At 43.3% G+C, this 13,478-nt stretch overlaps 1 protein-coding gene across 4 annotated transcripts in view; it reads right to left on the bottom strand.

Annotated features, from left to right (window-relative positions):
- The window catches only part of LOC104676303 (cat eye syndrome critical region protein 2), a 194,332-nt gene that overhangs the window by 46,088 nt on the left and 134,766 nt on the right, over nucleotides 1-13,478 (bottom strand). For all 4 annotated transcript variants that reach the window (XM_030915754.1, XM_030915755.1, XM_030915753.1 and 1 more), the window contains exons 4-7: nucleotides 11,002-11,141; nucleotides 10,124-10,228; nucleotides 7,870-7,919; nucleotides 6,322-6,491 (exon numbers count right to left, since the gene is read on the bottom strand). In XM_030915754.1, coding sequence (XP_030771614.1) covers nucleotides 6,322-6,491; nucleotides 7,870-7,919; nucleotides 10,124-10,228; nucleotides 11,002-11,141 — 465 coding nt within the window. The remainder of the gene's footprint in view (nucleotides 1-6,321; nucleotides 6,492-7,869; nucleotides 7,920-10,123; nucleotides 10,229-11,001; nucleotides 11,142-13,478) is intronic.

The raw sequence follows: 13,478 nt of genomic DNA on the forward strand, positions 1-13,478 counted from the left end.
ACTTAATCCATTAGGTAAGGAATTATAGGATGGAAAATGACAAGAAGGGGTGGTTTATACAACTTAAACATACCGCAAAGCCATGGGGGTACATTTAATGAGTCAGCAACTTTAGAAAGCTTTTTCTGCTTTGGGCTGGGTGGGGTGGCTCAGGCCTGTAATCCCAGCACTTTGGGAGGCTGAGCGGGGCAGATCACGAAGTCAGGAGCTCGAGACCATCCTGATCAACATGGTGAAACCCCATCTCTACTAAAAATACAAAAAAAAATTAGCCAGGTGTGGTGGCATGTGCCTGTAGTCCCAGGTACTCAGGAGGTTGAGACAGGAGAATTGCTTGAACCTGGGAGGCGGAGGTTGCAGCGAGCCAAGATTATACCACTGCATTCCAGCCTGGGCAACAGAGTGAGACTCCACCTCAAAAGAAAAAGAAAAAGAAAGAGAATGCCTAGTGCCCAATGCAAATGCAAGCCCAATTATCCAACGCAGTTGTGACCTTCTTTAAGTACTTGTCCCAAAAAACCTACCCCAGCAGTTTCCTGAAATATGCCTATAAGCTCTTTTTTTTTTTTTTTTTTTTTTTTCCTTAAAGGTTCTTGTTGTGTTTCAGAGGATGGAGTGCAGTGGGGCAATCATAACTCACTGTAGCCTCAAACTACTGGCCTCAGACAATCGTACCATCTTGGACTCCCAAAGCACTGAGATGGCCATTACTTTATAAGCCTCGAGACTCTAACAAGATCTCTTCAACTTTAAATACAAGAAAAACTTATCAGGGAACTGTCTTCCAAAGGGATTATGCCAGTGTACCATGAGAGTAGCAAAAATGCCAACGCCACCTTCACTTCAACCCTGCTGTATCAGATAGAAGCTACAAATGAGAAAAACGCCATTCTGGATACAGAAGCTTAACGTTTCCCTACGTATTTTCCCATCACCTTCTGTAAACCATCTATACCCTGAGTCAATTTATTTGTTGAGAAATTAAAGTTTATAAAGCTGTATATTCTGTAACACGAGCAACAAGCTCTACCAGTATCTACATCCCCTTTTATTTAAAAAAAAAAAAAAAAAAGTTTAAGTAAACTTTTATATGGTCATTGCAGTAGGACTTACCTTCTGATTATTATTTCAAAGTTTAGAGGACGATCATATAATACTTCCTCAAAGATGTATCAAATCTTCTGACGCTCTTATTGCCTTTATTTTGCTATAAAATGTGGGTTTAGTTTTCAATCAAGGTTTCTCATCAATTACCCATTACCATAAACAATGGGAGAGGACTGAGTAGTGTATTTTGATTGCCAAATACAATGCTCTGTACATTGACACGGGTTCTTTGTTTAATTCCCACAAAAACTTCCGTCAAGTGATAGCATTTCACTTTACTGAAAAGAAAACTGAAATGGACCCCACTTCAACAGAAAATTTAAAAATTAACCGGACGCGGTGGTGGGTGCCTGGAGTCCCAGGTGGTCAGGAGGCTGAGGGAGGAGGATCGTTTGGAGCCCAGGAATTCTAGGTTACAATGAGCTATGATCACGCTACTGCACTCCAGCCTGGGTACAGAGTAGGACCCTGTCTCGGTTAAAAAAAGAGGAAAACAAAAGAAAGAAGCTGAAATACAAAGTTATCAAGAAACTTATCCAAGGGACAGGACGGGGAGTGGCATAATTCAAGTAGGTTTGAAAGAAAAGCTCCTGTCTCTTCCACATACCACGTTTACCCCTCTTCCACTGCCTCATTTATTGTGCCTCCATTTACACATTGTATTTTCTTTTCCTTTCTTTTTTTTTTTTTTTTTTTTTTTTGAGACGGAGTCTCACCCTGTCGCCCAGGCTGGAGTGCAGTAGTGTGATCTTGTGTCACTGCAACCTCCTGAGTTCAAGTGATTCTCCTGTCTCAGCTTCCTGAGCGGCTGGAATTACAGGCACCCGCCACCATGCCTGGCTAATTTTTGTATTTTTAGTAGAGATGGGTTTTGCCATGTTGCCCAGGCTGGTCTTGAACTCTAGACCTCAGGTGACCCGCCCGCCTCTGCCTCTCAAAGTGCTGCGATTACAAGCACGAGCCACCACACCCCTGGCCCCAGGTCAACATTTTTAAATGTTGCAAATTACTATTCTTTATTGTGTTACACCAGATAAGACTCCAAAACAGTATTACCAGTAAGACAGTCTCAAACATTACTCTTTTGGTAACAAGATAGCTTCTACTTGTCAGTATTAACAATCTGACACAGTCATGTGTTATACTTAACAATGAAAATACATTTTGAGAAACTACATTCTTAGGTGATCTTGTTAAGTTTTCAACAATATAGAAGTCAGGGACTAGATGGCGTAGCCTACTACACACCTAGGCTACGGGATACAGTTGGTCCTAGACGGTATAGCCTACTACAACCCTAGATGGTGTAGTGCGCTACACACCTAGGTTATGGGGTGTAGCCTATTGCTCCTAGATGGTGTAGTCTACTACACACAACCCTAGAAGGCACAGCCTACTACACACCCAGACTACAGGATATGCAGCCTATTGCTCCTAGGTGGTGTAGCCTACTACACACAACCCTAGAAGGTACAGCAGCCTACTACACACCCAGACTACAGGATATGCAGCCTATTGCTCCTAGGTGGTGTAGCCTACTACATACAATCCCAGACACACAATGGTAAAATATTTGTGTATCTAAACATATGTAAACAGAAAAGGTACAGTAAAAATACAGTGTAAAAGACTTAAAAACTGGCACACCGAGACAGGGCACTTATGAATGGAGCTTGCAGGACTGGCAGTTGCTCTGCTGAGTTCGTGACGGAGTGGTGTAAATGTGAAGGTCAGGACATTACAGTACACTACTATAGACCTCGTAAACACAATGCACTTAGGCTGCACTCAATTTATAAAAAGAAATGGAATTCTGCTACAATGTTATAATGGCTATGATGATAGGAAATTTTCAGCTTAATTATAACCTTATGGGACCACGGTGGTAAATGTGGTTTGTCATTGACCAAAACGTGGTTACTTGGGGCATTATTGTACATACTATGGAATGAGGAGAGTATGTTTAATTTTATCAGGTCTGGTGTTCAAAGATATCTGTATCAGAACGAACAGAGTAGCTTCCAGTTATTTCTTTCATTTTGGAAATGTTTAGAAGTTCTCTTTTCCTTGAAGGTTTAGAAAACTTTACCTGTGAAAAAATCAATCCTTCTATGAAAACACTTCTTCCCTAATTACTGGTCTGCTAAGATTTTCTACTTCCTGATTTAGATTTTTCTTAATATACTATTCTTCTGGTTAATAGAACTTCATTGATGTTTTCGAACTTAAAAGCACTATTTCTTTGAAAATATCAAATCCATTATTTCTTTCTGGTTTGCAATTCCATGGTACTTGAAAATTGTATTTAAAGATTACCCTATTTAAGGGTTACCTTATTTTAATTTTTCTTCTTTTGAAAAGAATGCTTGAAATTTTTAATCAAAATAATCAGTTTTATGCTTTAAGCTTTTTTCCCCCGTAATTCTTGTATCCCCCAAAACGTTAGGCTGAATATTGCAGTAAAAAAGCAGAAATGATAAAAGAAGGCTTAAGGTGATTGGGTATATTTGTAGATAATTTAATGTGCCATGACTGATGATATCAGCAAAGTCATATGCAAGGTCATGTAAAGTCATAAAGTATCTCTCTCTTTTTTTTTTTTTTTTTTTTTTTTGAGATGGAGTCTCACTCTGTCGCCCAGGCTGGAGTGCAGTGGCCGGATCTCAGCTCACTGCAAGCTCCGCCTCCCGGGTTCACGCCATTCTCCTGCCTCAGCCTCCCGAGTAGCTGGGACTACAGGCGCCCGCCACCTCGCCCGGCTAGTTTTTTGTATTTTTAGTAGAGACGGGGTTTCACCATATTAGCCAGGATGGTCTCGATCTCCTGACCTCGTGATCCGCCCGTCTCGGCCTCCCAAAGTGCTGGGATTACAGGCTTGAGCCACCGCGCCCAGCCTAAAGTATCTCTTTACATCATTGTTACTTTAAGAACATTAGATTATATATTTTCATTCCTAGAAAAATTGTTGCAGTGAATTGCTGATCACAAAAACGGAATCCAATTGTCGTACATGAACTTAAGTATACTGATGGTGAAACGGAGGTTTTCTGGATCACCCAGGACCGCGGAGGTCTTGAAGCACTGTTTGTAAGTTCCCGTTATTAGAGAAAGGTAATTTCTAGGACTTTCCCTAAAGCATCAACCTGCTTAAGGGTTAAACACATCACCAGATCCATGATAAATTAAATAATACATTTGACATGTTTGCCTCCCTGTAGGTACTGCAGCGACGATTTATAAATACTTTCTCTTCGTATTTCACTGCCAAGTGGCCAAATATTTCTGGTCCTCTATTAACATGTATTAATAATCAGAAATATTATTACTGATAAGAAATAAACAAACTGAGTAATTATCGACCAACCATCATAGAAAAGGCAAGACAGGCTAACCGCGGTGGCTCACGCCTGTAATCACAGCACTTGGGAGGCCAAGGTGGGTGGATCACTTGAGGCCAGGAGTCAAGAACAGCCTGGCCAACATGGCAAAACCACGTCTCTACTAAATATAAAAACATTAGCCGGGCATGGTGGCACACGCCTATAGTCCCAGCTACTTGGGAGGCTGAGGCATGAGAATTGCTTGAACCCAGGAGGTGGAAGCTGCGGTGAGCCAAGATTGTGTCACTGCACTCCAGCGTGAGTGACAGAGTGAGTCTCTGTCTCAAAAAAAAAAAAAAAAAAACACCCCAAAAACAAGAAAAGAAATGACATTAGGTATTGTGGGTGTTAAAAAGATGAGTAAGACACAGTCCCTGAGCTGAAGAAGCTTGAACTCACAAAGATATAAAATAAGCATAAAGAAACATGTTAAGAGACAGAAGTCCTAAAGGCTGGGGGAAACAAGGACAGTTCATGGATACAGTGACATTTAAGTAAGGCTTTTGAGAGAGTAGTATTCAAATGGGTAAGGAAGTAGAGGGGGGCCAGGTGTGGTGGCTCACACCTGTAATCTCAGCATGTTGGGAGGCTGAGGCAGGAAGAGTACTTCAGCCCAGGAGTTTAAGACCAGCCCAGGCAACATAGGGAAACCCTATGTATAGATAAAATTAAAAGATTAGCCAGGCATGGTGGCATGTGCCTGCAGTCCCAGCTACTCGAGAGGATCACATCGGCCTGGGAGGTTGAGGCTACAGTGAGCTATGATTGCACCACTGTACTCCAGCTTGGGACATAGAGCAAGACCCTGTCTTAAAACAATAAAAGCTGGGCACAGTAGCTCATGCCTGTAATCCCAGCACTTTGGGAAGCCAAGATAGGAGGATGGATTGAGACCAGGAGTTTGAGACAAGCCTAGGCAGCAGAGCAAGACCTTGTCTCTACAAAAAATAAAAAATAATTAGTTGGGTGTGAAGGCACGAGCCTGTTTCCTCAGCTACTTGGGAGGCTGAGATGAGAGGATCACATGAGCCTGGGAGAAGTCGAGGCTGCAGTGAGCTGTGATTGCACCACTGCACTCCAGCCTAGGTGACAAAGGGAGAGAGCTTGTCCTTAAAAAAAAAAAAAAAAAAAAAGGCTGGGTGCGGTGGCTCACATCTGTAATCCCAGCACCTTGGGAGGCTGAGGCAGTGGATCACCTGAGGTCAGGAGTTCTAGACCAGCCTGGTCAAAACGGTGAAACCCCGTCTCTACTAAAAACACAAAAATTAGCTGGGTGTGGTGGTGTACGCCTATAATCCTAGTTACTCAGGAGGCTGAGGCAGGAGAATCACTTGAACCTGGAAGGCAGAAGCTGCAGTAAACCGAGATTGCGCTACTGCACTCCAGCCTGGGGGAAAAAAAGGAAAAAGAGGAGGAAGGATGTCTGAAAATGTCATGAAGTAGGGGCATATGGTTTGAGACTATAGCTTGCCCTGAATTTGGTGAAGAGGACACAATCAGGTGGAGCCAGGCAAAGGGCTGGCAATGGAGCTACAAGGACAAAGACAAATCCATAAGATGTTCGAAAGCTGGTTCCAGACTGTGAAAAGCCACCGTCATTATTGGTGGGTGGTAGACACTGAGGACTTCCTAGGGGAAGGAGAACATGATAGGACCCACAGTGAAGGAGAGGGGGTAGCATGGGGTCCCATTCTTACACTGGAGTTCAGACAGGATGGAAGCCTGCACTATTTCCAGGACAGTGGGAAATATGGGGAAGGTCTCATGAATAATCCGTAAAAAATGCAGCATCAGGCCTAACACAGAGGAGGACTGAGCAGAGAGTGTGGCGCACCTTCTGGGCGATCATGTTGCAGATCTCAGGCAGGAAGTCCTCACTGAGGAGCTTGTAGAGCTGCCGTTCTCGAACGGAGGTCCTCTCGCGAAAACTCTCAGTGACCTGTCTCCATTCTTCTTCTGTTTGGCACAGGAGCCACCAAGTACCTTGGCCCGGCCCTTGGGACCCTAGAAAATAAAGGAATGGATTAACTACAGGAGATCCTATGAGGACCTTTCCTTATTTTGTCTCAATTTTGTTTCTACCCTGGGTCATGACTAAAATAAGGGAGTCAAAAAAGAGACCTATTATTTATTTATTTTTTTGAGACAGGGTCTGGCTCTATTGCCCAGGCTGGAGTGCAGTGGCACCATCTCAGCTCACTGTAACCTCTGCCTCCTGGGCTCAAGCCATCTTCCCATCTCAGCAACCCCCAAGTACCTGGGACTACAGGTGTGTACCAGCACACCCAGCTAATCTTTCGCATTTTTAGTAAAGACAGGGTTTTGTCACGTTGCCCTGGCTGTCTTTAATTCCTGAGCTCAAGGAAGTCTGCTTTGACCTCCCAAAGTGCTGGGATTATAGCTGTGAGCCACTGCACCTGGCCCACTTTTAAATTTCATTTATTTATTTATTTAGAGACAGTTCCGCTCTGTCGCCCAGGCTGGAGTGCAGGGGCACCATCTCAGCTTACTGCAGCCTCCGCCTCCGCCTCCCAGATTCAAGTGATTCTCCTGCTTCAGCCTCCTGAGTAGTTGGGATTACAGGTGCCTGCCACCACGCCCGGCCAATTTTTGCATTTTTAATAGAGACGGGGTTTCACAATGTTGGCCAAGCTGGTCTTGAACTCCTGACCTCAGGTGATCGGCCCGCCTTGACCTTCCAAAGAGCTGGCATTACAGGCATGAGCCACTGCAATGGCCTCTTTTTAATTTTAAAGTTGACAACGTATACTTCTGGTTTTCTTGTTAAAGTCACTGCTAACAACTAAAAAAAAAAAAAAAAAGTAGTGTCTAAAGGTAATACAAATATAACTACTGTGATTTTAACAAGACAGATATTCACAGCCTAGAAATGATTAAATATGTTGACAGAAATGGTTTTGAGTTTGAGTCTTTGCAGAGTCTACCTTGCCTCAACTACACTGTGCAAACTGGTATGTGCCTCCCATTTTTATGCTATTTGGATGACAAAATTAAAATCTAGGCAGGAAACCAGTATGCCGCAAACCCATAAGGAAACCACTGTGTCAGGAAGCGCTGACATTAAAAAGACCTCTCTGAGAAGCTGGTGATTCACTCCAATGTTGAGGAGTCTATTACACTATCCCTAGTAAATAGAACACTAGTGAAAAGACCGAGTTTTGATCTTAATCCTCAGTCAGATGATGAGCTGGGCACAGGATAAGGTGTGAGGAAGAGAACTGAAGAAGGGTACAGAGGGGAGGTCAAAGGCTATTGCAATCATCTTTACTTTGTATGACTCTAGAAAAAGACAGAGTCAACACTCTAGCATAAATGAATCATATTTACTTAATTCTTTCTCAACACCACTAAAGAACATTACCATGTCTTGTCTGTGGTTCACATGCCAAGGAGTTGTCTTCCTGCTTTTCACTGAAACACAGGAAAAAGAGGTGTCAATTAAAACAAAGACAGGTCCAAAATTGTTCTGTGCCACCCCAGGATGGTAGACCCAATTAATTTAACACAAAGAGAGTGTATGTGTGTGTTAAGGGAACAAGGCTTGGAGGTAGAGTGCTGAATAAATGAACACTAGGATGTAGGCATGTTGGTCTAGAAGGGAAGTACTGACATACAGCTACCCTATGTTATGGCAACAGCATGTATAAGAAAACAGTAACTTTCATTTTTTACTTTTACTTTTTTGAGAGGGAGTCTTGCCCTGTCACCCAGGCTGGAGTGCAATGGCGTGATCTCAGCTCACTGCAACCTCCGCCTCCCGGGTTCAAATGATTCTCCTGCCTCAGCCTGCCGAGTAGCTGGGACTATAGGCACCCACCACCAGGCCCAGTTAATTTTTGCTTTTTTTTTTTTTTTTGAGACGGAGTCTCACTCTGTCGCCCAGGCTGGAGTGCAGTGACTAGATCTCAGCTCACTGCAAGCTCCGCCTCCCGGGTTTACGCCCTTCTCCTGCCTCAGCCTCCCAAGTAGCTGGGACTACAGGCGCCCGCCACCTCGCCCAGCTAGTTTTTTGTATTTTTTAGTAGAGATGGGATTTCACCGTGTTAGCCAGGATGGTCCTGATCTCCTGACCTCGTGATCCGCCCGTCTCGGCCTCCCAAAGTGCTGGGATTACAGGCTTGAGCCACCGCGCCCAGCCTGTTCTTGTTTTTTATTACTGCTCCAGTCAAGAGAGACAGATGCAATTGTTAATAATTAAATGCCAAGAAAAAAGAACTGTAGGGATTCCAATGTCCTCGCTGATTTGGGGCCACACTGAAGACAGGTATATTTATCATAATTTATCCTTACCTAAGGTAGAGGGTTAAGAGCATGGGCTCCAAACTGGGAATGCCTCTATTCAACCTGTGCCCCTTACAATGTGACCTCAGGAAAGTTAATTAACTTTCCCCAAAAATGGAGCTATTAATAGTGCCTACCTCACAGGGATGTTGGAGATTAAATTACAAAATGCAAAGTGTATAACGCAATAGCATGAAGTATCATTTTCACTTGTATCCCTGAAAAAGAAAGGAAACTTTTCTCTTGTTTTCAAGTTTCTGAGAGAATGACAATGTTCTCTATTGGCATTATCCAATAAACCACGTGACTGTTGAGCATTTCAAATGTGGCTAGCGTGAAAGAGAAAACTGAATTTTAAATTTAATGATAAAATATTTAAATACTGGCTTACATACACAGCTCTCAAGGAAAAAAAAATCACCAGTAGAGGGTAGCACAAGTCCATGGATGCTTGTTAAAATGATGCTACAGTCCCATCTCTAAGCGACTGCGTTTCTTGATACTTACGGGTAAATGGAGACGGGTATCACTAAGCTTTCTGAATATCAGAGGATGTGTGGAATCCTAACCAAACCCGGAAACAGGTGTTGCATACACAAAACATAAGTAATTACAGGACATTTGTCACGGAAACGGGTAAGGAAGAAATAGGCAGCTGCAATCTGAGGCTGAACTTCTAGAAAGTTAAGTGGATGCTGACTGAGTTAAAATCAGGTTCTGAGTGATTTATACTCTTAATCTGATTTCCTAGAAATATTTCTTAGTGGTTAAAAAGAAACATGGTGAAATCCAGCCTAACTCAAGCATTTAGATTAAGTAGCAAGGGAAGAAGCCACTTGTCCTGAGTTACCAGAATTTTTAAGAATACAGCCTCACTTTAATAGTCTTAGTGATAGAGTTGATCCTTAAGTAAGAAGTGTATTTACACAGTATAGGTCAGATTGTGAAAACTCCTATAGCAAGATTCACATGGTGAAATTTCCTAGAAGATAATGACATATAAAAGAAAATCCCCCAAGTATCTTTTTCATTGCTAAAATTAAATATAAAATTGAAGAACGAAAAAAATGGTCTTGTTCAATATAATCCTCATTAAATGTACATCCATCGTCTAGTAAGAGGACTCGCTTAGAGAGGGCAGGTGACTTGCCAGATGCCATGCACTAAGGACTTCCTGATTCTGTACTGCGCACGTGGTAATCTCATAAGCACTCAGTTTCAGGTTCCCATAATAATGTGCTTCCCATGGCACAGGCAAAATAAAGAAAAAGGAATAAATGAATTAAGGTCCCTTCTGCCATGGTCTATGACCACAACTAACAAGATTTTCTTACCTCAACAGAATCTCCTCCTGCAGTTTCTTCCGTTTTGGGGGTCTTCCTCTTCTTTTTCCCGTTTTTCCAGGAATACTTGAGACATTTTTTTGTCCTTCACTTTCCCTAATAAATAATATTAAATAGAAATGTTCTGGCATAGGATTGGCATGCTACATATGATTTTAAAACAGTATTTCTGGCCATGAGATGACCAAAAAGGATTAAATGTAGCAGTGAAAGGAAAAGGGAAGAGTAACTTCCAGTCTTCCATTATTAGATTACGGATCTGAGGAAAACTAACATTCTGCAATACTAAAATGTGCTTAAGATCTGACACCTTCCGAAGAGTAAGCATGCTCCTAGCAATAAGAAAGCCTAAGTAAGAGGTTAGCATCGTTTTGGGATGCTATGGAAATGCAGCCTCTTCCTTACTTAGTAAAGCTTATGTTTCAGGCATCATGTAAGTTCCTTCTGTTCTTACACTGATGGATACTAAGGTTCATAAACTACATCATTAATTCTAGTAGAAAAAAGGAGATCAAAGGAGATCTCAAGGACTGACGATGCAAGATGAAAACTGCTACTGCACTGAAATGATTGTACTGCTGAGAAGAAACCTGCTATATTAAAACAGCCGGTGGTAAAAGGAGTGGCATTTCTCAGAAACCTCCTATCAAGAACTTCAGATCAAAAAAGTATCTTTAACCCCTCTGGTAGCAGAGAATTAATCCCTTTTTGTTTTTGCATGAAGTATCTCCTTACCATCTCTTTGCAGGCACGCTTAGAGAGAATTCCTTCATTAGGAAAAAAAAAATAGTGCTGTAGAATTCTGATGCATTTAATCTTAATGACAGTTTAATACAGTCGTTATCATGTCCTGACATTAAAGAACATACCTGCTCAAAGACAGTTCTCCATTGGATTTTCCTTGTACCGGGTCCTCTTTGTACATTCGTGTTCCATAGAAATACCAATAGAGTGCTCCAGAATTGTCTTCACCCAATGGCTCCACACGGAGACTGTCTGCATCCAGACCCTAGGCAGAACAAGAAAAAGGGGTTTGGGGAAATGGGGAACAAAATGCACCAGGAAAAAATGAAAATGAGGATTCCAAATTTACACTCAGGCATACCTCAAATCTAAAAATTAAAAATGCCCAAGTATCACTGGGTGCAGTGACTCATGCCTGTAATCCCAGCACTTTGGGAGGCTGAGGAGGGCGAATCATGAGGTCAGGAGTTCCAGACCAGCTTGGCCAACATGGTGAAACCCTGCCTCTACTAAAAATACAAAAAATTAGCTGGGCGTAGTGGCGGGCGACCGTAGTCCCAGCTACTTGGGAAGCTGAGGCAGAAGAATCGCTTAAACCTGGGAGGTGAAGGTTGCAGTGAGCTGAGATCATGCCACCACATATCAGCCTGGGCAACAGAGAGAGACTCCATCTCAAAAATAAAAACAAAAATAAAAATAAAATAAGTAAAATAAAAATGCCCAAGTATCTTATGTAATTTTCAATCGGCCTAAGAAACAAGGATACAATGGGAAGGTGGCACCTACTTTGAGGAACAAGAGATGGAAATATTAAAATGCTCCCTATCCCCACCATTGTTCCCTTTTCTTTCTTTTTTCTTTCTTTCTTTTTTTTTTTTTTTTGAGACTGAGTCTTGCTCTGTCGCCCAGGCTGGAGTGCAGTGGCCAGATCTCAGCTCACTGCAAGCTCCGCCTCCCGGGTTGACGCCATTCTCCTGCCTCAGCCTCCGGAGTAGCTGGGACTACAGGCGCCCGCCACCTCGCCCGGCTAGTTTTTTGTATTTTTTAGTAGAGACGGGGTTTCACCGTGTTAGCCAGGATGGTCTCAATCTCCTGACCTCGTGATCCGCCCGTCTCGGCCTCCCAAAGTGCTGGGATTACAGGCTTGAGCCACCGCACCCGGCTGATTGTTCCCTTTTCACAAAAAAGAGAATCCAACAGCAATCCTGATGGACAGTTTACAGATTTGGCTGGGAGCAGTTGTTTTAATGTGAGCACACACAAAAAGAAAGACAAGTACAACCGGGTGGATCAGGCAAGGGGCAAGCTTTGCCCCATGGGATCCTCTGTGGCAGCTCCAGCATAACCTCCTGTGACCTCTCACTCCAGCTGAGCTCCAGCGACAGGGCTCCCAATTTACCTGGGGGGCTGACCTGTACTGGCCTTCCCACTGCTACTGAAGTCCTTGAGTCCTTGGCAAAGACTGTGCTAAATTACACAATGATTTTTTTATAATGTGTTCATGCACAGAGCTCAACTGAGAAGTCATCACCACATTTTTTTTTTTTTTTGAAACGGAGTCTGGCTCTATCGCCCAGGCTGGAGTGCAGTGGCGCGATCTCGGCTCACTACAAGCTCCGCCTCCCGGGTTTACGCCATTCTCCTACCTCAGCCTCCCGAGTAGCTGGGACTACAGGCGCCCGCCATCTCGCCCGGCTAGTTTTTTGTATTTTTTAGTAGAGACGGGGTTTCACCGTGTAGACCAGGATGGTCTCGATCTCCTGACCTCATGATCCACCCGTCTCGGCCTCCCAAAGTGCTGGGATTACAGGCTTGAGCCACCGTGCCCGGCCGTCATCACCACATTTAATCACTGATGATAGAACAGGATTAGAAACTGACTTCCCTACGAGTGAAAGTAATAACCCACACCCTCCCCTCGATGATATACTACTTTTTTTTTTTTTTTAAAAGATGGAGTCTCGCTCTGTTGCCTAGGCTGGAGAACAGTGGGATCTCCGTTCACTGCAAACTCCGCCTACTGGGTTCACGCCATTCTCCGGCCTCAGCCTCCTGAGCAGCTGGGACTACAGGTGCCCGCCACCATGCCTGGCTAGCTTTTTGTATTTTTAGTAGAGACGGGGTTTCACCGTGTTAGCCAGGATGGTCTCCATCTCCTGACCTCGTGATCCGCCCGCCTCAGCCTCCCAAAGTGCTGGGATTACAGGCGTAAGGCATAGCATCCGGGCCCCTCTAGGATCTAAAACAGATAACCGCACCAAAGGTGAGGAGAGAGATGGCCATAGCTTCCTTCTTCAAAACATTTTTTGTAACGTGGATGTATGCAGAGGATGAACTTCACTAGCATATATGGTTTCAGGTTCTTGGAGATTTCAGTAAATATTTCAATTATATTCAATCAAGTTTACACCCTGAGAAATAAAATTCAGTGGCTAATTTAGTTGCAGGTTTGGCTGATGGTTCTCTGGTGGTACCTATTGCAGATGGGACTCAGTGCACGTACGTAAAGGAAGATGAAACCAGACTAGAAATTAGAGCAAAATCATGTGCTTCCATAGGGATGCACATCCTGCATCTCCTTGGCTACAGCAATCATGGTTTT

The sequence above is a fragment of the Rhinopithecus roxellana genome, chromosome 13, assembly GCF_007565055.1.
Source record: "Rhinopithecus roxellana isolate Shanxi Qingling chromosome 13, ASM756505v1, whole genome shotgun sequence".
NCBI classification, from domain to species: domain Eukaryota; kingdom Metazoa; phylum Chordata; class Mammalia; order Primates; family Cercopithecidae; genus Rhinopithecus; species Rhinopithecus roxellana.